At 35.5% G+C, this 25,855-nt stretch overlaps 1 protein-coding gene across 1 annotated transcript in view; it reads right to left on the bottom strand.

Annotated features, from left to right (window-relative positions):
- Positions 1 to 25,855, bottom strand: part of LOC118006383 (potassium/sodium hyperpolarization-activated cyclic nucleotide-gated channel 1-like) — a 359,980-nt gene that overhangs the window by 64,148 nt on the left and 269,977 nt on the right. Inside the window, exon 5 of the mRNA XM_034999004.1 lies at positions 2,696 to 2,842. Coding sequence (XP_034854895.1) covers positions 2,696 to 2,842 — 147 coding nt within the window. The remainder of the gene's footprint in view (positions 1 to 2,695; positions 2,843 to 25,855) is intronic.

Here is a 25,855-nt window from a genome sequence, read left to right on the forward strand (position 1 = left end):
TGGGCCCTTGAGAACCCAGCCTGGTTCCAGTGTCCTGACCTTCTGCCTTTCAGTGAAGGGGATTTGGATTTTTTTATTTATTATTATAATTATAATTATTATTATTTTAAAAAAGGAGAAAGTAGGGGAGAGAGGGGTAGAGAGAGAGAGACTCTTAAGCAGGCTCCACACTCAGCACAGAGCCCAAATACTAAGTATTCGATCTCACAACCCTCAGGTCATGACCGAAGCCAAAGTCAAGAGTCCTATGCTTAGTGGACTGAGACACCCATGCGCCCTAGGGGATTTAGATTTAAAACAAATTCTGTAATCCAACAAAGAGATAAAGCAAAGCATATTGATAGATTAAAAAAAAAACACATTATTTTTAAAAATACAACAAAAAATGAAGTTTGAATTGTGGTTCCCAAAGCAAAATAAATAAATAAATGATATTCTTATTTGAGGTGTTTGTAAAGAAAATAAGCTAATCAACAGCAGATTTTTAGCTCCTTTATTGACAAACTCTTAACTGATAGTTTAAGGCTCAAAAAATTACGAATAACTTTTAGGGGATGCAAAAGCTTAGGAATGGTTATAAATGGTAAAGACATTAGTTGCAATGAAAATATTTATTGAGCATTTAATATATGCTACATGTACTAGGAATTTCAAGAAAAATTTAAACTATAAATAAGCCTTTGCTTTTGAGGAACTTTCAAGACAAAAGTGGAGAAAACAAATATGAAACACTAATGATAACAGAGACAGAATAGATAAGGAGCACACATGAGTTGCTGACTCAGTGCATTAGGGGTCAGAGAAAAGAGAAATGAAATCTACCCTGGAAAATAAAAAAAAATAGTTGTAAATAAAGAAATATTCGAACTAGATTTTGCTAACAGATGACAGACATTTCTGAAAAACATATGATGCAAGGTGAGAAATTATAATTGATTTTTGCAAAACAGCAAGTTGCACAGTTTGGCTCTAGGCCACTTTGGAACACGTAGAGCAGCCGGGAGAATAAAGCTGGAAATTTAGCTGAAATCAGAGCACAGAAGGGCTGGAATATGAGCCTAGGGAGGCTAAATTTGATTTAATTTTGTATGTAAAGAGTGAAAGTTTCTGAGCAGAGAAATGAGTAGCTCGTACATATGAAAAGAAAAAAAAAAAAAGATTAATCTGGCAATGATGTTTTAAATGGTAGTTAGAGAAAACAGCCCAGAGGCTGGAAGGCAAACTAAGGAGACAGTTCTGATTGTCCACATGAGAAGATTAAGGTCAGAGCAACGGTGGTGGGGAAGGAAACAAGGGCGCAGGTGTGGGATGGACTGCCACAGTGAACTGATGGCATTTGGTGATTGACTGGATGGGCAGAGCAGAAAAAGATTAAAAGAAAAAAGACTATAATTTTACATTCCAAATGATTTGAGAGAATGACTAAAACATTTACTGAGAGACTTCAAAGGAAAAATGGTTTAGTAATGGAAGATAATGACTATTACATAGCTTACTATATATGGAGTCGGGAAAATCATGTAGATTTTAAGAAAACAGTGTTATTGGCAGGGCGCCTGGGTGGCTCAGTCGTTAAGCGTCTGCCTTCGGCTCAGGTCATGATCCCAGGGTCCTGGGATCCAGCACCGCATCGGGCTCCCTGCTCGGCGGGAAGCCTGCTTCTCCCTCTCTCACTCCCCCTGCTTGTGTTCCCTCTCTCACTGTGTCTCTCTCTGTCAAATAAATAAAATCTTAAAAAAAAAAAAAAGAAAACAGTGTTATTGGCAAGAACTTAGAGCGCAATATTTACAGAATTAAGGTGCAAGAAGAAATAAATAAAAAAAAAGAACAAATCCAGAAATGCAAAATGAAAAGCCTAAGGCTTAGTAATGGCTCAGTGCTAAGGATGCCCAAAAAAGAGATTCAGGTTGTGTGTTTTGCTAACAGTTTAAAAGGACCACCAAGGGATCAAAGAAAAAGGCTTTTTGATGAGTAACAGATCATCGATAACTTTCAAGGAAACAACTACGGTAAAGAAGTGGAGATCAAACCACACATTGTAATGACTACACAGTAATCATTTGAGAAGGTTGGTAGTAAAAGAAAGAAGGGAAAGAAAAGCAGTGTGAGAAATATGAACAATTACGCCAATATTCTTTTGGTCTAGGAGTGACCAGAACATTCCCGGGGGCAGAGAGAAGCCTTCTAGGGAGGGATGGAAAGAAGCTCCAAGGCAAACAGGTGAGTACTGACGTTGAAGTGTTTTAATGAGGAGATAGGGCAAAATGAATTACTTGCAACAGGTCAGGTTAGTCTGTAATCAGGGTCTAAGGTCTAATAAATAGGTGAAATGAACATGGGAAGAGAGGAGAAATCAAAATGAAGATAAAGAAACGGTTCAGTAAACATGAGAGGATAGAGTGGAAGATAAAGACAATGAGGACACATGAAGGAACTCTTATAACCACGGATATCGAAGATAAAACCGTTCTGACAATCATGAGTATAAGAACAATTTTCCAGTACTTTTTTTTTTCAACAATTAGAAGTCTATATACGGGAGAACCTATGGGAGAATAAAGGTAAAAAAAGATGTGTTAACATTTAGTTCTGATTTTTCTTGAGTAGTATCATAACACGGACTTGGAGATTTGCCATGAAAAGAGAAAATCGACCATGACCATGTACCATGGAGGTTGAGGACTCTAAATCTTACCTCTCTCAGAGGATCGTTGAGTTCACTGAGAATGTTTTCCTCATCAAAGATTTTGCCTTGGTATCTGTGTTCATAGTAGTCGTGTATCTTCTGACGCATATCAGCTGGTAACTTATGGAATGACATGTATTGCTCCACTTGCTTATACTGCAAGGAAAGGAAAAAGGAAATTAGAAAACACTGTTAGGCTGTATGAGAAATCATCATGTTACCTTGTTGTGCTCAATTCAATAATATTTGAATAACAGTAACAAAAAGAAGAAATCCTTTGACGGGAAGGAGCTAATGGACAAGGAAGTAATGTACCTACTCTATGTCATGTAATCTGCAAGGGATTTATTTAGATAAACATTTCCTGTAGAGAACTGAGATGTGGAGGAGCATGAAAGGAGTTCAGAGTGAATTTAAGGTGTCACCCCAGAAAAGCTCAGTGACGAGACAAGAAAAAAATGTGATGTTATTTTTTTGGAATCTTTTTTTAGCTGTGTTCTAGAAGAAGTATCATGTTGTTGTTTTTTTTTAAAGATTTTATTTATTTATTTGAGACAGAGAGAATGAGAGAGACAGAGAGCACATGAGGGGGGAGGGTTAGAGGGAGGAGCAGACTCCCTGCAGAGCAGGGAGCCCGATGCGGGGACTCGATCCCGGGACTCCAGGATCATGACCTGAGCCGAAGGCAGTCGCTTAACCAACTGAGCCACCCAGGTGCCTCAAGAAGAAGTATCATGTTATGTTTGGCCCCTCATCCAGATATAGAATCTCCTAGGTTTGGGTAGACAAATGGTTTTATCTTAGACCTTTTAGCAAAAGATCAGACCTAATTAAAATTTGAATTTAGTGACAGAGAGCTTGGCAGCTGTTTCCAAGTCATAGATACTCAAGCAACACAGATGGCCTGAAAAGTGTGAGAATATGTCACCCTTCAATTTAGGACTTAAAGAGTATCAGGGTGAGACTAGATCCACATAATGTTATAGCCAAAAGTTAACTTAGATGTTTAAATTCATTTAACCAAGTAGTTCTTAAACTTAATTGTTGATAAAACTTGGGTTGAAGTTGACTTTGGGAATGCAGATTTTTCAGGCTTAACTCCAGAGATTGATTCCCTTGATGTATCTGTTTTTGTGAATTTACACATACACTCATACACACACACACATACGCAATTTGAAAATAAATCCCTGGTATTCAAAAAGGAACATAGATATTAGCTGGGAACTTATTAGAAGAGAATTTCAGGTTTTACTCCAGACCCATGAAATCAGAGTCTACATCTTAAAAAAAGATTCTCAGATGACCTATACACATTTAAGTTTGAGAAACATTCCCTTGATGTTGCAAATGCAGGTAGTCATGAGACCATACTTTGAAACAATTAATTAGAGCCTCCCAAATGAGTTTCATTACATAGATGATAAAATTGAATACAAATAAAAAAGTAGGTAATAAAACTGGATAAACATACTGGAATAAGATTCTTCCCTTAAAAAAACACATTTGCTGTGTTTTGGAGAACACATGGATATTTTTTTTTTCCTCACATCTTTTCCTGATCACTTAGAGGTCTCCCAACTCCTTGTCCACAATTAGTGTATTTGTAATTGGTACTTGATAACACATACATCTAATCAGAAACAGCAACCTATTATATTTCTTCAACTTTTTGGACATACTTTCCTTTCACATAACATTCCTATTTTTAAGACATTCCCTTTTGGAGATTAGTATTCTTAAAGGAAATACAACTTTGTCATGAGACTTCTTTATTTGGTCACCAGACTGTCCCCCAAGTATTTAAAGCTTGCAGGCCTATATATATCTCTCTCTGAAGCAACTTGATTATGATTTAAGCATTTTATATTTAGACACCAATGCTTCCACTGTCACTTGTGTAAGTGGTTTCTAGCATGTACTTGAGAAGGATTGGTTAATTTTTCCTGAAGAGCTCAGAATCTGTATGCCTACCTAATCTTGGTAACCCACTTCTAGAGACCTGGAATTCAGTCTGCTTGACCCTCATGCAGCTGGTCCATAAGAAAGAAGTTTCAGTGACCTCTATAAGACTGCTGTGTAGGATAAAGTTGATTTGCAGCTGGACTGAAAAAGCTCTATCTTTATTTCTAGAGACATCAATGCATCTGATTTTTTTCTTTTAGCCAAAAAGAGGGCAGTGGGATATTTGATGTACTGTTTAGGGTCCAAGGCTCCACTGGAAACCCCAAGTTTAACTTTTGCACTAATGCTTTGCAGCTAGTCTATCTGGTTTGATTATTCTGGCTTGACTTTTTTTTTTAATTTTTTTTTTTAAAGATTTTATTTATTTGCGAGAGAGAGAATGAGAGACAGAGAGCATGAGAGGGAGGAGGGTCAGAAGGAGAAGCAGACTCCCCGCTGAGCAGGGAGCCTGATGTGGGACTCGATCCCGGGACTCCAGGATCATGACCTGAGCCGAAGGCAGTCGCTTAACCAACTGAGCCACCCAGGCACCCCTGGCTTGACTATTTAAAGAGCTACTGAGAGCTTTGTTGCTGAGCTCCCCGCCAAACCAAGGCTCCTTGCACAAATTTTGGTGGATCAAGCCAGAAACTCAGCATGTTCCACATGCCTGAAGATTGAGTCCATGGGGAGCTCATGCTGGGGAAAGGTTCTTGGGCCTTTGATGCCATGTGCATGCTCTTTCTCCAAAGCCCTGTAATCCTTTGCCTTTAAACAAATGCCTCATACGAGTAAAGTCTGGTGAATCTTGTTAAATATTCAAACTTGGGAAAACAACAAAACAGCTTAAGAGCACAGGACTACCACAGTTTTGACACTGCATTGATGAAAGTCCTTTCAGTTCTGGACAAATAAAGGATTCAACTTTCTTCAGGACCAGTAGGGGTCAAGTAATCTCTGTTTACTTTTCTCAAAAAAACTGCTTGCCCAAATACTGCTTGGATTGGTGAGAATCTTTAACCTTAGCCAGGATACTAAGTTCTAGATTTCTCTGTTCTTTGCATGCATTTCAGTGGGCATGGGAGGCGCAGCCTTAGAAGTTAGTAGTATTTCAATTCATTTTTACAAAATTTGTGCCTATGTGCAAGGGCCTACTCATCTAGAGAAACAAATAATCTGCTCAATGTCTATCTTGAATTAGAAAACTAATCCTTGATCAGCTAAATACAAATGTTACACATAAAGTTATTTTATTTTTATGGAAAGTTAGGATTGGTGGAATGTAGTTATTTTTCCTCATATGAATCATTTAATCCCTTTATACTTGAGTTTACTAATCTACAATAAGAGAGTGTTTCACCAAATGATCTTCTTTGTTCTTTCAGACTAAAGTTCTATGAATATTTCTTGTCATTTAATCATACTGAGTTCAATTTGATTTTTGAACCCATATTACATATTTTAAACATTAATCCATTTATAGTAATTATCGATCTACCAAATATTAACTGATTGCTGCGTGCCAATGGTTCTCAAACTGCAGTTAAGGTGAAGATAAATTACCAGTATCGCAGGGAAGCCTGTTAGAAATGCACATTTGAAGTTTTCACCCCAGACCCACAGAACCAGAAATTCTAGCAGTCTGTGTTTTAAAAGGCCTTCCCTACATTAAAACATCAGAACTACTTCTATTTGCCAAGAACTGTGTTATCTTAGGGCATAAGGAAGCACTTTTGAGTGAGAGTAGGGGACAGAAAGGAAATTCAGTTTTGGTAAGTTAAGTTTAAGATGCCTATGGCCCATCCTAATGCTTATATGTAGGTCAGGCACTTAGAAGAAAAAATATACACATAGTCAATGACTAAGAGATCACTGAGGGATAATGTGTCAAATAAAGAGATTTAAAAAAAAAAAAGTGGAACCTACATTTTAAAAGCAGTTGGAAATTGATCAAGTTAAGGGAACTGAGATTAGCCAGCCAGATGTGACAGAACCAAAAAACCTCGACTCAGAGCAAAGAAGGATAAAGTTTCAAGGGGCCGGAGGTACTCAAAAGAAGTACATTCTAAGAAAAGAGGTATTGCACCATAATCAGTGAATTTGGAAATTAGGTAATGATCTTTGTAGAACACAACACTTACCGAAAACAGGAGCTACTTCTTTTTGTCTGTTTCCCTATACCTAACAAGACTTGAGAAAAAATGAATGAAAATAGACCTACCTGTGATGTGAAGAATAAAATAATAATTACTCTTTGAAAAACAACCTAGTGGTCGGTGGATAATGGAATAAACTAAGTGTTGGAAGCTAAATTTAAAAAAACGATAATATGGAAAAGTTTCTGTTAGTTGTTATACTATATGTGAAAGATGACTTGACACATTTAATAGTCACTGAAGAGACTTTTGAAAAACAAAGATGCAAATACAAGTATTTCTTGAATATATAAAATCAAAAGTTCATCCCATCAGATCTAAAGAGACTATTGGGGCACCTAGGTGGCACAGTTGGTTAAGCATCTGATTCTTCAGCTCAGGTCATGATCTCAGGGTCTCCAGCTCTGCACCCAGTACACTCTGCTTAGGACTCTCTCCCTCTCTCTCTCTCTGTGCCTCCCCCCTCTAAAATAAATAAAAACATCTTTAAAAATATTAGAAGAGACTATAACATCATTATCATTTAAAATTCTAATGTACTTTTATTTTCAAAATTTTCTGTGCAATTAAAATGACACATAAAAATATTGCATGAACATACTAAAAATGAGATCTAATATATATAATGAAGACAACATTCCATTATTAAACTCACTCCTCCCATGTTACCACTTTCAAAAGGTGTTTTGTCTATATTGCTAAGTAATATGCTTCTGTTTCTAATTCTTATGTGGATCAATTATAGGCAACATTTATTGACTTTTTGCCATGGAAAGGTGGTGTAGCCACTAACAGCCCCCCGTATCTTCTCACCTTCTCTCTCATTCTGCAATTGTGTCACTAGTGTTAATTCTTCCCTCGGTCTCTTTTGTAACTTTACATAACATAATTATATTTTCATTTCTTGTTCAGAGAACTCTAGACAAGTTTACCAAATGAAATGTAACAAACTCATTCTTTCATTTCTATTTTTTAACTTTTGTCATCTCTACTTTTATAATATAAAGGTGGATTGTAATTTTGTACCTGAAATTGAACCTACCAAAGTGGTTATACAGTGTTTGCATTACTCTGTTTACCACAATGCCAAGTGCAGCATTTGATGACATTTCTTTTGGTTTTGTGGATTTTTAATGACTTTTATTTTTTGCACAAGAAATTTTTTTCCAGCATCCCTATCCTAGCTGATATCCAGTAGGATTTCCCTTTATAACATCTCTGGTTGGGTTCCCTATTCCCAGAGCCTATGTTTCTCTTTTGTTTATTTATTCATGTTGCTGGAGTCAATCCCCAAGGAAATCACTACGAAATACTAAATGGGATATAGGTTTTTTGAATTTTTTCTTGTCTGAAAATATCTCTTAAACTCTAACTCAATTGTTAAACTAACTACATATAGAATTCTAGGTTTGAACTATTCTAGTTGGATGTTGGACTTTTGCATTTGATCCTCTATACTGGATATGATCCATGTTTCTTATTATGTATTTCATATATTCCTTGTCTGCATTTCTCCCTACCTTTCCCTATATTCTCTACATTTTCCCTACATTCCCTTATGTTTTTCCTACATTCTTGAATAATCCCTGAAATTCTTAGAGACAATTTAATTCCAAATATCTTCTTTTTTAGATCTTTTATTTCCATAATTTTGTGTTCAGTTTAGAAATATACTACTAACATATGACTTAAACAAACAATTTTAAGGCATACTTTCATTCCTGAAATGTTTAGGATGTCTAGAGGTAAATTTAAGTGTCTACTGTATTTAGCTTCAGTAAAGGCTTTGGTGCCTTTGCTTTAAGTGGTTTCATTGGACTATGTATAAACATCAGGAATGGGGGTAATTCCAAACAGATTGCAATAACTTGAGAGTGAATGGAAGTAAGAAATGGAAATGAAAACAGCAAGTATAACTATGTCTCTGACCTGTTCTGATTAAGAGGGGAGAGCTAGAATCATAGCATGGTAAATGTAAGCAATTCTAATAAATCTAAAATAGAAGCTTTAATGACATTTATATTGTTTTTATATCTATGAATGATACCTTATCTGAAAACTGAATCACCCTATTTTATATCCCCTACAACTTCATCCCCAATTCTCAAGACCACCAAATCATATAAATTCTACTGCCAGAAGTTTCAATAATTTTCCATTTCCCTGTATCACCATTACTATCATTCTAGTCAAAGTAACTTAACCTCTCCTCTAAACTCATTCCCAACTTTCTAACTATATTCTCTGTATCTATTTGTGCATGCCTGACTGCAACTCTTATTCTTTTCCATAATCCAGACAGAAATCTTTTTAAAATGCTAACCTTATTGTCACTCCTTTCCCTTAAGCCTTTTAATGGCTTCCCATTGCTTTCAGGATCAAGGTCTGACTTCCTGGGCCTATTTGGCCTATTCCTGCTCTATCATATACATTTTCCCTTTGCTCACTATGCCCTGGTATATTACATTTCTTTAATATTCTTAAACTTACCCTAGTCTCTGGATGCTCACGCACTTTCTTCTATCTGGAATGCTGTCCCACCACATAATTTCCTGGCCAATTCCTATTCATTCTTTAACTTTCTTCCTCAAATCTCACTACGTCAAGGAAATATTCTCTGACTCCTTGGTCACCTAAAGTCCTCTTGGTATACACTGAGAAAAAATGCTGAGTTTATGCCTTAGCTATTCTAAGAGCACCTGCAGTTACTTGTTAAGTGTCCGTCCTTGCCCGTCTTGTTCACCACCGAACCGCTGAAATGTTTGCACGCGAGTAGTCACTGATTGAAAATCTGGTTTGTTACATACTTTCTGAAAATTCTTTGGGTAAAGGAGACCAAGAATATGATCTCTGACTCTTTTGTGTTATAATAATGGTATCAATGGAGGAGGCCAGATAGGGAGAGTCTCCCACATGGATTGAAATTTTGGATTCGTATTTTATTATTACAAGTTGTTATTGTTTATTATTCAGAGAACATTTATTAAATATGAGATTTTGCTTCTAGCCTATTGAAGTTAACCTGGATGAATCTGTTCTTTAAAGAATTGCAGTTTCTGTCTGAATCTGTGATATCAGGTTTTAAGTTAAACACAGCTATAAGGAGGAGTAAATTACTGATTAGAAAAGAGAAGCTGCCTTCTTATAATTCCAAAAATGTTTATAACAATTAGGAACACAGCAGAAATTAATAAAAACACGTGCAAAGTATATGTATTCTATTTGAAAATAAGAAGAGTTTTCTTCATCACCAAGACAGTCCTGTGTACATCTGAAAAAGTAGATAATTTTCAGTTCTCCAAGCATGATTTTACATACTGAATGCTCCTGGAAGATAGGAATCAGAAGGTATACTTTTCATTTTATTATAAAAGCAAATTCCATAAAAATGGAGTATCATGGCTATTCATAATTACTCATTAAATCAAATGTACCTCTCATTTTATGATTCTAACACCAGTCTTCAAATCTATGAAACACTCCATATAAGTAGTCAACTTTTTCTTGAAGTCTTTCTCTTAAGAAGCATTGAATGATTGTATAATGATGTTTTATAGTATCTCAGGACACTTTTTACAATGTAGCACATACCCAGGGCAGATTCTTAGCCTGTGGGATGTCTATGTGTAATTTAAGACTGTAATGATAGGGAGGAGCTAAGATGGTGGAGTAATACAAGGACTTTAGGCTTGCCTTGTCCCTTGAACACAACTAGATAATATCAAATCATTCTGAACACTCAAGAAATTGATTTGAGGACTGAAAACAAATTGCACAACGAGAGGGAGAGAAGAGGCTGCGTCATGGAAGGTAGGAGGTGCGGAGACATGGTTTGGGGGAGAAACGGATCACAGGTATTGTGGAGGGGAAGGAACCCTGGTTACAGAGAAGGGAGAGAGAAAGAGGAGTGCACAAGGAAAACACTTCCCCAAAGCCACTGACTGGGAAAACAAGAAGGGCTAATTTTCGAGAGTTTTTACAACCAGTGGAACTCAAAAACTGGAGTTTTAGAGGTCCCATATATGGCAGGTGTAGAGTCTGGTGGGTGCTGCAGTGCTCCTATGGAGAAGGAGCGCAGATAGTCTGGGAGGGGGACAAACTGTGTGATCTTAGGATCCCCTGGGATGCAATGAGAGAGATGGGTCACCCTTTTTGGAGCGCATCTGAGAGATGTGGCATTGCCTCTCTGGGGACAAAAAAGCTGGTGGGCGCCATTTCCCTTGCCCTCCCCTCAGCATAAATTAACTTCAATAAGCAGCACAGTGCCAATACTGGCAGCCTAAACCACTAACACCAAGTCCCTTTCCCCCTGTCCTCTGCAGGAGCTGTTTTTTGGGGGCAAGTGTGCCTGAGAACCAATGCAGTGAGCCCTGCCCCCAAAAGAGCACAAACCCACGTCAGGCATCACATCCACTGACCATAAAGTTCCACAAATCTTCAGCTGTAGTGGAAATAACATCAGGTGTAGACCAGAGCACTCCTAGTTAAAACTTGCTACACTTTGGCCAAGGTCCAAGCACTCCCCATTGCAGGCAAAGAGAAACTCTACAGAGGACTGCTTGAGGGAAAGAGCAGATGAAACACAGTGGCAGAGTGCATACAGCATACACCAGAGACACTTCTGAAGTGCCAGGCCCTGAACAGTATATGACTGCTATTTTATAAAGCCATTACTCTCAGGAGCAGAAAACATAACAGTTTTTCCTAACACAGAGAAAAAGACAGAGACCTAGACAAAATGCCAAGATGGAGAAATTCATCCCAAAAGAAAGAACATGAAAGGGTCATGACCAGGGATCAAATTGAAACTGATATAAGTAATATGCCTGATCCAAAATTTAAACCAACAATCATAAGGATACAGAGTGGTCTTGAGAAAAGCATAGAAGACACCAAGGGGTTCCTCATCACAGAGATAAAAAATCCTAAAAACTAGACAGGCCAAAATGAAAAATGCAATAACCATTATTCAAAACCAACAGAATGTAATGATCACAAGGATGGAAGAAGCAGAGGAATGAGTCAGTTATACAGAAGTAAAAATTATGGAAAATAATGAAGCTGAAAAGAAGGAAAGAAAAATATTAGATCATGAATGTAGACATAGAGAACTCAGTGACTCCATAGAACATAATAACATTCGTATCATAGGAGTACCAGAAGAAGAAGGAAATGGGGGCAGAAAATTTATTTGAGGAAATTATAGCTGAAAACGTCCATAATCTGGGGAAAGAAACAGACATCCAAATCCAGGAGGCACAGAGAACTCCCAACAAAATCAATAAAAGCAGGTGAACACCAAGACATATCTTAGGTAGGTTTGTAAAATATAGAGATAAAGAAAAAATTCTAAAAGCAGCAAGACAAAAGAAGTCCCTCAATTACAAGGGAAGACAGATAAAGTTAGCAGCAGATCTCTGCACAGAAACTTGGCAGACAGGAAGACAGTGGCATGATATATACAATGTGCTGAATGGGAAAAATATTCAGGCAAGAATACTCTATTCAGCAGGCTATCATTCAGAATAGGAGGAGAGATAAAGCATTTCCCAGACAAACAAAAACTAAAGGGGTTGGTGACCTCCAAGGACTCTTTGAGTAAGAAAGTAAGATCAAAAGTGACAAAGACTAGAAAGGAACAAAGAACATCACCAGAAACAATTACAAAACAAGTAGTAAATGGCACTAAATTCAAATCTATCAATAATTACTCTTGAATGTAAATGGACAAGATGCTCCAATCAAAAGACATAAGGTGTCAGAACAGATAAAAAACAACAGCACCCATCGATATGCTGCCTATAAAAGACTCATTTTAGACCTAAAGACACCAGCAGATAGAAAGTGAGGGTATGGGGGCGCCTGGGTGGCTCAGTCGTTAAGCGTCTGCCTTCGGCTCAGGTCGTGATCCCAGGGTCCTGGGATCGAGCCCCGCATCGGGCTCCCTGCTCGGCGGGAAGCCTGCTTCTCCCTCTCCCACTCCCCCTGCTTGTGTTCCCTCTCTCGCTGTGTCTCTCTCTGTCAAATAAATAAAATCTTTAAAAAAAAAGAAAAGAAAAAAGAAAGTGAGGGTATGGAGAACCACTTCCACTTATTGTGCAAATGGAAGTCAAAAGAAAGCCAGAGTAGCAATACCTTTATAAGACAAACTAGATTTTAAACCAAAGACTGTAACAAGAGATGGAGAAAGGCACTATATCATAATAAAGGGGTCTGTCTGACAAGAAGATCTAACAATTGTAAATATTTATGCCCCCAACTTGGGAACACCCAAATATATAAAACAATTAATAAGAAACATAGAGGAAAACATTGATACAATAATACAATAATAGTAGGGGACTTTAACACCCCACTTACAGCAATGGACAGATCATCTAAGCACAAAATGAACAAGGAAATAATGGCTTTGAATGGCACACTGGACCAGATGGACTTAACAGATATATTCAGAACATTCCATCCTAAAACAGCAGAATACACATTCTTTTCAAGTGCATATGGGACATTCTCCAGAATAGATCACATACTAGGTCACAAATCAGCCCTCAGCAAGTACAAAAAGATTGAGATCATAGCACACATATTTTCTGACCACAACGCTATGAAACTTGAAGTCAAGTACAAGAAAAAATTTGGAAAGACCACAAAAACATGGAATTTAAAGAACATCCTACTAAAGAATGAATGGGTCAACCAGAAAATTAAAGAAGAAATAAAAAAATACATGGAAGCAAATGAAAATGAAAACATGACAATCAAAATCTTTAGGATGCAGCAGAGGCGGTCATAGTGGGCAGTATATAGCAATACAGGCCTTCCTCCAGAAGCAAGAAAAATCTCAAATCTAACAGTACATTAAAAGAATCATTCACCATAATCAAGTAGGATTTATTCCTGAGTTGCAAGGGGGGTTCAATATTCACAAATCAATCAATGTGATACACATTAATAAAAGAAAGGATAAGAATGATATGGATGCAGAAAAAGCATTTGACAAAGTACAGCATCTATTCTTGATAAAAACCCTCAACAAAGTAGGGATAGAGGGACATACCTCAACATCATAAAGGCTATATATGTATATGTAGGAAAGACCCACAGCTAATATCATCCTCAATGGGGAAAAACTGAGAACTTTTCCTCTACTGTCGGGAACATGATAGGAGGTCCACTCCCATCATAGTTACTTAACATAGTACTAGAAGTCCTAGCCTTAGTAATCAGGCAACAAAAAGGAATAAAAGGCATCCAAGTCAGCAAGGAAGTCAAACTTTCACTATTCACAGACAACATGATCATCTATGTAGAAAGCCCATCAAAAAATTGATATAACTGATACACAAATTCAGCAGCCGCAATACAAAATCAATGTACAGAAATCTGTTTCATTTTTATACACCAATAATGAAGCAGCATAAAGAGAAATCTAGGAATCTATCCCATTTACAGTTGCACCAAATATCATAAGATACCTAGGAATAAACCTAATCAACAAGGTAAAAGATCTTTACTCTTAATATTATAGAGCACTAATGAAAGAAATTGAAGATGACACAAAGAAATGGAAAAGCATTCCATGCTCATGGATTGAAAGAACAAACATTGTTAAAATTTCTCTAGTATCCAAAGCAATCTACACATTTAATGCAATCCCTAACAAAATACCAACAGCATTTTTTACAGAACTAGAGCAAACAATCCTAAAATTTGTATGGAACTGCAAAAGACCCTGAAAACCAATCTTGAAAAGAAAAGCAAAGCTGGAGGCATCGCAAGTCTGGACTTCAAGCTCTATTACAAAGCTGATCAAGACAGTATGGTACTGGCACAAAAACAGACACATAGATCAATGGAACAGACTAGAGAACCCAGAAATGGACCCACAACTATATGGTCAACTAATCTTCAACAAAGCAGGAAAAATATCCAATGGAATAAAGACAGTCTTTTCAACAAATAGTGTTGGGAAAACACAATGACCAATTATCTATCATCAGTCACTTTTTTGGGGGTGGGCAGAGGGAGAGAGAGAGATGGAGGGGCAGAGGGAGAGGGAGAGAGAAAATCTTAAAACAGGCTCGGCACCCAGCATGGAGTCTGACGTGGGGCTTGATCTCACCACCCTGAGATCATGACCTGAGCTGAAATCAAGAGTCAGATGTTTAACTGACTGAGGCTCCCAGGTGCCCCAGTCATCACTTTTTTCTTTTTCTAAAAAATATTTAAGCCAATCATCATTGGATTTATAACTAAGCTACCTTTTTTTTTTAGAAGATATTTTTAAAATTGCCATTTATTTACATGGTAACTGAAGCCATGGTTTCTATTTTGATCCTACATTTAAAAATAAACTAATCTATATATATATATACATATATACACATAGCCAGGTTACATGCAAATAAGTTTATCAAGCATTATTTCTAAAATATTTACAGCAGGATTGACTCATTTTCAAGAACTATGCTATAAACACAGCAAAATCTTCAATTCATACATACTGAGGAGGAAGTTTTTTCTTCTTTTTCACTGAACTAATGGCTTTATTTATATAGACAACTAGTATTCTTTTTTTTAATTGAAGTAGGAAAAAGTTTCCTTTCCCCAAAAATGGATTCATGTTTTTTTAATTCTTTTAAGCAACATAATTATATCAGAATAAGTCATATAATAATAAAAGTATCCTAATATACCTAATTTGATTTCCAATATAGTAAATGGGGGAAAAATTAAGAGCAAATCACACATGAAGAAAAGTAGATGGTTGTACAGTTATCTTTTCTGCAGAAGTTTGAGTGAAATACTTCTACTTTATCTTCACTTTTTTATCTTTTTTGGAAAAGCTGGGTAATGAAACATGGGTTTCTCTATAAAAGTGAATTCTCTAGCTGTCAAGATATGGGGAAAGCTTTCTGTGGTAGAGAATAAGTATCTACTTGGCCTGGAAAACTATCACAATTACAACCTACCAGATGATCTTAAAATCCTTACAGAAAATATTATCAGATAAAAAGTATTATTTCTCCACCCAGAATGATCTCTTCCAATATAAACATATACTTGCCCTCTGGCTTATGGAACTTAGTGCTATCCATTCAGATATTTTGCAATGGATTATATTTTCATATATTTAAAAATAACCAAGAACAAAAAAACCCTTAAAAATTGTTTACACTACATAGTTAATTCTTTCTGTCTTGTTCTTATTATAGTTTGGTTTAAAAATGGACAGATTCTCAAAAGTCACTGTAACACTGTTTAAGACTTAACTGATCAAGTAATTAATAATAACAATAATAATAATGAAAGTTCATTGTATTTAGCATTTAGAAGAAAGCACTTAATTACAAAGTAAATTGTGCATATGAAACATTATTACAAATACTATTTTTTAGTAATTACAGAATAAAAGTCAAGGGGATAGATGATTACTAGAAATTGAAAGTCACTATAATTATTATAATAGAGTTAAAATGTGTGCTTGGATATTTTTAAAAGCCCTTTTCTGATCTAAATGGTTTTGATCTTTATTATTACAGTTTTTCTTGGTGTGTGTGTATGTGTAGGAAAATGGTTTTTATACTTAATTTAACAAGAATACTGACTGACATATATGATAACCTCATCACTTTTCATTTTTCAGTGGACCACTTAAAACATTCTATGCTGTCTGAACACTCCTATTTCTCTCCCCCAACATTTTTTTTTCATTCACAGATGATCTTACCTAAAATTTCTAAAAGAAATAGAAACTTTCATTTAAGAATATCTGTTAATTCATTTAGAAAGACACCAATATTTTTTCCTTCTCTTCTTGCTCTTATGACAATTGGAAGTGTCTCTTCTCCCATTCGAATCTCATCTTTCAACTGTGTTTGAATATCCTTTCTTTATCCCTCCTCAGAAACATTACCTCTTCTCTCTCTAATTGACTCCAGCCAAATAGCATTTAAATATACTCACCTCTCCATTTAAGATAATAATAATAATAATAATAATAATATTATTATTATTATTATTATTATTATTATCATCTAACCCTTGAATATTACATATTATTTTCCAGGCATTCAACTAAATACTACTTATATTTACTCATTTAATCATCACAAAAATCTCAAAAGATTGCTACCAGTATCTTCACTTTACAGATTATGAAACTGAGGCACAGAGAATTTAAATAACTTGTGTAAAGTCACACAGCTAATTAATGTTGAAGCTATGTTGAGAACTGAGTCAATCTGGATCTATAGTCTGTGCTCTTATTCTCTACATGACAATCCTGTCTTCAAAAAATGACTCCCAATTGAGCAAAGTATCCTTCCATCTACCACCTTATACTTTTCCTTTTCTTAACCATTTTTTTGAATGAGTAGTTTATATTCATTATCTCACTGTACATTTCATTAAAATTGTAAACATTTAATTATAGCTTCTATTCCTTCTATTCCATGAATACTCCTCTTTATTTCCATGATTTTCCAATGATTGTCATGATACTTAGATACTTTGCAAAGATTTTTCTTATTTAGTATCTGAACAGTACTGAACATGAGGAACAGACACTATTAATGCAACATGCAACCTCTCTGCCCTTGTGAAATGGCCCACCTCTGACCTCAACTGTACCTATGGTGGACAGTGTGCCTCAGGCTTTCTGCCTCAGGGCGGAGAAGCTTAGAAAACTTGCTCCACTCAAAGTAGAGTTACATGGAAGTCTGGGGATAGGGAGGGGTGTACGTAACTCCTCCCAGGGCAACATTCAACCAAAAAGGGACTTGATTCTACAGATTATGGCCACACTTCCCATTCTTCAGAGAGAGAATTCTAAGGTATATTTTACATGGTTTCTCAGAAGATCCCAGTAGGACTAAGTCTCACCTGCCTACATTGGAAAACAATTCTAGTTGTTCATTGGCTTTCCCTTCTCCCCACTCACACTTCCTGCTTCACCATTTTGCCTCTTGGAATTACTCCCCAATAAATAATCTACCACCAAATCCTTTCCTTAGGTTCTAGCAGAAGAACTATTGATCCTTTCCTCTTAAATAAGACACCTTATCCCCTGGTTCTCCATCTGTATATTCTAGCTCTCTTCTTTCCTTTCTGGCTGCTTTTTGCAGTCTTATTTGCTCATGTCTCTTCTGTACATGTTGGTGTTTCCAAGACTATGCCCAAGGCCTTTTTTCTTCTCACCTTACATATTTTCCCTTAACAATCTTTCCCACTTGCATGACTTCAGTTATTGTCAATATACCACCAATCTCTAAGTCAATGGCTCTAGCAGGAAACTAATTCCTGATCTCCATATTCATATGGCCTTCTTCCCCTTAAGTATCTACTCTTAAAACATGTTTCAAAAGCACATCAAAGACACTATGGCCCAAATTGACATCATCCCCCTTCTTTCTCCACACCTTCTTTATCCAACCAGCAGCTATAGATCTGGCTTAAAGGACAACCATTTCTGTTTCCAACATATGTTTACCTTCATCCTCCACAAACTAACCATATGCTTTTGAAGTTAATTTTAAATATTATTTTCTCTACGTATTTTTCTCTGATACCTGGCTCAAACTTTAATGTACACTAAAATAATATGGTGATCATGTTAACACAAAGATTCACATTCAGTATGTCGGGGTTGGAACTGAGATTTGGCATTTCTAACAATGTCCTCAATGATGCTTATCAGAAAATCATAGTAGTAAGAATCTAGATCAGATTAGATGCTCCCATAACACCAAACCCATACCCTGGTTCTTTTCCCACTATCATAATTGCTTATTAAATTGTCTATAGTCTTTGCTAGCCTATAAGCTCCTTAAAGGCATGAGTATTCTCTACTAGACCAACTTGAGGTATCTTCTTACCATTGTATCTCTATTCTCTCTTTAATACAGTGACTCACATATAGTGGGTGGTTAATATTCACCGAATTGATTAGTTATATATGATCTAAAATACTCTTTTCTTGGGAAACTATATTATTTAGTCTTGATTGGGAACCAGATTTAAAGTACTTACTTGAAGTACTAGCAAAAATGCTGTTTTTCTTTGATAAAGTTAAATATATGTAAAATATTTATACTTTTAAACCTTTTTTTTAAAATTAATTCTAATGATACACTGGAGTGAAATATCAAATACCCATTCATTGTCACAAAATTGTCTAGTCATTTTTTTCCAAAGTAGGATAATATGCCTTATTTGAAGTAGTTGAAAGATTCATAACTTAGTTCATTAACTTTTAACTTAAATGATGTTATTTAATTTTCAGAAATTAGATGGTAAGGACAAAGTGTTCCCTAAACTATAAAGCCTGTTAGTCATAAATTTATGTTACATTTCACACCAAGTTTAAATCTTATAGGCTACACATGATTGAAACTTTCAAAATAATAATGTGGGTTAATGTAAAGTAACAAAACAGTATAAATTAAAAAAATCAGATGCATTGATTGTTGCCACATCGTATGTCCTGTTTGTGTGTTTGTGTGTGCATACATGTAGGCTATGTTGTGTGTGTATGTAATTCTTCAATGAAAAGATGCAATTTAGATATGTTGGATCTCCACTGGGAAGATATATTCACTCCTTTCAATGAAGAGTTGAACAGTTATTTTTTTTTTTAAGATTGTATTTATTTATTTGAGAGGGAGAGACAGCATGAGCAGTGGGGAGGGGCAGAGGGAGAGGGAGAAGCAAATTCTTGCTAAGCCGGGAGCCCAAGACGTGGGGCTCGATTCCACGACCCTGAGATCATGACCTGAGCAGAAAAGGTAGATGCTTAACCGACTGAGCCACCCAGGCACCCCGAATAGTTCTTTTAATAGTGTATTTCCAATATCCTCTTTCTACCACCCTCAACTAGTTTTTTAAGCTGTTAATGACGGATGATAAATTATTTACATAAGCCTTGTATAAGTGCATTAAAAAGATCAATAATTTGAAACTAAGGACATCATTTAAATATCACCAATATTCTTCTTCATTATTCCTTGTCAAAATATTTCTTAGCATTAGTAACAGCTTGATTTACTTTTGAAAGTCTCTCTAGTTTGTTTTTAACACAACTGTTTCTAATTCACTGTCCATGGCTTTCCAAAATTAAAGCAACTGAATATCTGAGGATACAGAACAATTACTATGAGTAAATATCATCTGGAGAATAATTAAAAGAAGACAATGAATTAATGACTCACCAGCAAATTACCATGGAGAAGCAACATATTTGATGAAGAAAGGAATTTTTATAGTGCTTAAAATTTACATTCCTTTGGATTGATTTGTTTTTTAAAAGTGAAAAATTCTAACAAAAATATCATTCCGTCTGCACAAATTAAAAGCACATTTTTCTTTAAGTGCACAGTATTAAACAAGATTAAAATTGATGTCATTACAGTACTTATCAAGTTTGACATGAGGTGGTATTAAGAAGTAATGAAGCAGCACATGCATCTATTAAACACAATCAGTCAAAATCCATGTTTCAGACGAGAGTACTGATCAGTTGTCAGTCTCATCCCAGAACAATTTAAATATCTGTGTTAATCCAATGGGGAAGTTACATTATATAATTAATAAATAACCTAAATACCTACCAGAGAATAAGGAGATGCTATTAGAAGAAAGTGCTAAGTATAGTACTATAGAATAAGAAAAAGCAGAGAGGTCTTCTTTAAGCAAGACCAAGCTTTAGAAAAATGGTGAGTATTGGTAATTGATTTCAAAAGAAAATACACACACACACACACACACACAAACATACATATCTGTATGTTTGTATTTTGTGTTATATTCATATCAACATACAGAAATATGGATTTCTGAATATAACCTATATATGTAATACAAATTGAACAATAGTATTTGAACTGGAAATTATTAATATCTATTGACATTGCTTTTTGAGTTTTATAGCAAACCAGCATCATATTGATTATGTATAATGTTACCTAAAAAAGGAGATACTTTCAGAAAACTAGTTATGAAATTTAAAAAGAAAAGAATCCAAAGTTTCTCAACTCAAATATGATAAAAACTAGTAGTCACTGGTTGATCTAAAATATGACTGGCTTTCCAGAACCAAGCCAAATTCATAAGTTCCACACTATGTTTCCTAAAGTCATGAGAAAAGACAATGACATCTAATCTAATTGGCATAAAATCAGAGGTGCCTTGTTAAAGTTAGAACCATTTAGCAAGACAGTACAAAACAAGCTTGCCAGGGAAACATCTTAGCAGAAAATGAGAGTAGGGGCGCCTGGGTGGCTCAGTCAGTTAGGCGACTGCTTTCGGCTCAGGTCATGATCCTGGAGTCCCGCGATCGAGTCCCGCATCGGGCTCCCTGCTCGGCAGGGAGTCTGCTTCTCCCTCTGACCCTCCTCCCTCTCATGCTCTCTGTCTCTCATTCTCTCTCTCTCAAATAAATAAATAAATAAATAATCTTTAAAAAAAAAAAGAAAATGAGAGTAGCTGTTTACTAAAATATTAGGGACCTACTGCAAGGCCAGTACTATCAGACACATATGGTATCAGGCAGGTAATGAATTGGCTGTTATTGGCCAAGCAAAGTAAAGAAGTAGGTACAAGAATTGGAGCAATGGGTCACTCAGTATCCACAAAGCCAGGTGAGCAGAGAAAGCAAAGCAAAGGAGTTTTCAATCCTGTTTCACTCAATCATAAAGGGGTCAGAGGTTTACATTGTTTCTAACAATCAGTAAGATTTTTTGTTAATTTATTCCGAATGGAGAAGAGTAAATTCTGTTTCATTTGGTAAGTCTTTAAGGCTTCATGTTATAATTTCTCAAAATCAACGGACACTTCAAGATGATGACACTAGTTTTTTTTCATTTCTTCTCAGTGTTAGATGAGCTCAAGGAGGCACGTTCAATCAATAGTCATTGCTAATGAGCATCTTTTAGCTAGGTGTTTAGTCAGTTTAGTTAGGCAATTGCAATGGGTTTTAGACAGTTACATAGAAATGATAAATGATAGAGAAATTTGGAAATTATTCTAGTGCTCCTCTTCTCTTCTGCCTCAATACTCATTAATAGGGAATGCTGTGTTCTTTAAATTTCCTGCTTTAAGTGATATATATACACTCAGAAGTCCTAAATGTCTATCTGCAGACTTGACTTCCTTCAATCCAGATTCATATGTCCAATTGCCTAATGAGCACCTTCACTTGGATGTGTAATAATGATCTCACATTTAACACATCCAAAGCTGAAATCTTATCCCCAAACTTCATTTTACCATATTAGATCTTATCTCTGTAAATCAGATCATGATGACTTTCTACCAGTAGCTGAGACCAAAAACAGTGTGGTTGGTTTTGCCATATTTCTTTCTTCCATACACCACTGCTGTCAGCAAATTTTATCAAATATACTTATTTTTTTCTTTACATCTCTATTGAAGTATAATTTACATAAAATAAAATTCACACTTTAAATGTACATTTCCATGAACAATCACTGTCATGCCCATTTTAGAACATTTCCATCACTCCAAAATGTTCCCTCATTCTCCTTTGTGGGTATCCTACATCTTCAACCTTGGTCCCAAGAAACTAATGATCTGTCACTTGTTTTTCCTTTCCTAGAATTCTACATAAATGGAATAACACCATATGTAATCTTTTGAATCCCACATTCTGTCACTTAGCATGATGTTTCTGAGATGCATCCATGTTGTTGCATATATCAGTAGATGTTTTCTTTAGCTGTTTATTGCTGAGTAATATTCCTGGAATATTACCTATATATTCACCTATTCATCTCTACTCTTACAAACTTGGTCCAGGTCACTATCATCTCTTACATGGATGACTTTGAAAGCCTTCTTAACTGGTCTCTTTGCTTTACCTTTGCTGATAATTTAAGCTCAACCCAGTAACCAGTATTATCCTTTTAAAATGTAAGTCTGATCATGTCATGTCTTTATTTAAAACCTTCCAAGTATTCCAGTCTTAGAGTGGAAGCAGAAATCTTTCAATGGCCCACAAGGCCATATATGACCCAGCCTTCTGTTACTTCCACATGACCTTTTGCTCACTGAGCTCCAGTCTGATTGGTCCCTTAAACCTGGATATATAGGAGAGAGTACAAGAGTATCAGAAAAGACAGGAATAAATATATCTGTCCACATCATCCATTTTCCTCAGTGATGAGAAATTTAAAGCCTTATAATATTAAGATAAATTGTAGAATATATTGTAAAATTTGAACTTTTAAATAAATTTTCATATTGAGACATGTGGCTTCAGTCTATACCCCTAAAATACCCCAATGTATGTGTTTAAATTTCTCTGTGCTTTAATTGTACTCGGTAAAGTTCACAATTGACTTAATTCATCACTCTGGAACATGAGCATAACAAAATTTAACTATATTCATGCTAAGCTAAGGCTGATGTAGGAGAACTTCTAGAAATGGAATTTTAGCTCTAAATTTTGTTTAATCAAGTTTTCAAGTTTGTAACAACAACAAAATATACTGTGTTAGAGAACCCAATGTCTGACGCAAATTTTATGCTCACTGAGTGAAATTCAAACAGACTCACAGCTAATTTTTTACTTGGGAAATGAAACAAGTATGAGATTTATATTTCCTTTAGCAATGTAGCACTGTAGCTATTTCACTGCTAATGGAGTATATTAAAATACTACAGTGTGAAAAACAGAATAATGTTTTTGTTCTTCAAATAGACATAACTTTATAGGAAACAACCAACTATTCACCCATTTGATTAATAACAAACACACTTCCCTAAATATTATCAAATAAAAAGAAAAACCCACAAAGGAATAAAACCCCTGAAAATGAAAATTAACTTGGGATTAGCAAACTACTATAAAATAAAGGTGTTAACTGAAAAACTCATTTAGGCTGCCAACTTTCCTATCTTAAAAATAATATTCCAGCACTTTAATTTTTTCTATACTAATGCAGACACTATTAGTGCTTCAGAAAACACTGAGCACATCTCTAACACAATATTATAGTTCAGATTAGAAAACCTGTTGATATATAAATTGTTTTATATCTCTTTCACACTTTGCCATCAAGATTTTGAAAAAGGAAGAGAAATTTAAGAGATTATAAATAAAAATATAAATCAAATGTTTAAATAGTAGAACCCCCATAGATTTTTCTTGGCCTTTGAAGGTTTTTATAATTATAAGTTGTTTCTTCCTAAAACAAACTGATATTTACTATTCATTACATTCATATACCTCTATTTTTTTCCAAATACTTTCTCTACCTTTATGAGGCCACAGAGATTGTGAGTGACAGAGCAAAGACTAGCAAAATATTCTTTTGATTGCAGAATAGTGTTCTTAGCTAAATACAAAATACATAAAAATGCTAAGAGTAAATATTGTTTGTGTGCACACAGTATAAAAGAAATAAAGGACAGTAGAGTGGTAATTGAACCAAATGGGACATTTAATAACTTGGATTCTCCTTTTTATTGTTTTTATTGACACTCTACAAATGTGCCTATTTGTTGGGAAATTCTGTGGTTGTCTTATATTTACTTAAAGAAATAATGAAGAGGACAAGAATATCTCATGGCTAGAAAAGTAAGAAAAGGCTGCAGAAGTTAGGGCATATATTGAGTAAGAAGGCATCTGGACAATAAAAATGATAAGAAAGCAATCTACATATTTTTAAAATTTAGTGAGTGATGATAATTAATAGTAATGATAACATTTTTTTTTAAGATTTTATTTCTTTATTTGACAGAGAGAGACACAGCGAGAGAGGGAACACAAGCAGGGGGAGCGGGAGAGGGAGAAGCAGGCTTCCCACTGAGCAGGGAGCCCGATGTGGGGCTCGATCCCGGGACCCTGGGATCATGACCTGAGCCGAAGGCAGACACTTAATGACTGAGCCACCCAGGTACCCCAATAATGATAACATTTCTATAACGATTTACAGTTTACCCAGAACATTTGTTCTTCCCAACTACCACATGAGGCAGTAAGAGAACATATGATTATGTTTATATCTACATGAAGATATTGAGAGTCACAGGAGGGAAATAACATGCCTACGGCCATATAGTAATTTCACTGTGGACCAGGACTCTGAACCATGTTCTCCATACACAGAACATATGCCTATATTTTCTGTGGATTATGTGTTGCATATTGTTAATAAAGCCAGCAGAAATCTGTTGCAACTTCCTGATATTATTTTTTAAAGACTTCTAGGTGATTCAGATGTTTAACACAGGTTGAGAACTACTGGTATAAAATAAGAAAAAAACAACCAGGAGTTTATAATATGGAAAAAATACGTCATATGAAGACTTGAAAAGAGCAAGAATGCTATCCTAGAAAGGAAAATAACTGAAGGAGAGCATTTCACTTAGCATGCTCTGCTGTCCCAGGCAGAACTTGACACAATAGCTAGGAGTTCTAGAGAGACAGATGCCAAATTAATAGAAGGCTCAATGTTCACAAAATTAAAACAATTCACAATAAGTGTGTGCCTTGTGAAGTTGTAACCTCCCCATCAAGGAAAGTGCTCAAGCAGAATGGATAACCATATATCAAGGAAAATGGTGGAAACCAACAATGAATACATTGAAAGACATAAAAGATCACTGAAAAACTCTAAGAATTTGACACTTTTCTCATTTGTCTTGAACCTAGCTTCCATTCTTCAGTTCATAATTAGTCGAGATGTGCATTTGTTAATTATTAATGATAAAAACAAATGTGTTCATTTAAAAAATGACTTCTGAACTTGTCTTATAAAATTTAAGAAAGAAGAGTGTGTCTATAGACTGAAGATAATGCCAATATTCATATCTTCCTTTAAGATTTTTTTAGGAGGGAAGACAGCATAGGTGGAAAGAAATCTCCCTTTGGAGACAAACAGATCTGAATTCAATTTTAGCTCTGTTGCTTTTGGGTTACACAGACTTGAACTAGAAACTTGACTCCCTTGATCTCTTATTTCTCTAATAAAACAGTAATTACAGAATTTTAAGGACTAACTGTAATATGGCATAGAGTGGTGCTAAATAAATATTAGTTTCCTAAATT

Source organism: Mirounga leonina, unplaced genomic scaffold (genome assembly GCF_011800145.1).
Source record: "Mirounga leonina isolate KUSES-001 unplaced genomic scaffold, KU_Mleo_1.0 Mir_96, whole genome shotgun sequence".
Lineage (NCBI taxonomy): Eukaryota > Metazoa > Chordata > Mammalia > Carnivora > Phocidae > Mirounga > Mirounga leonina.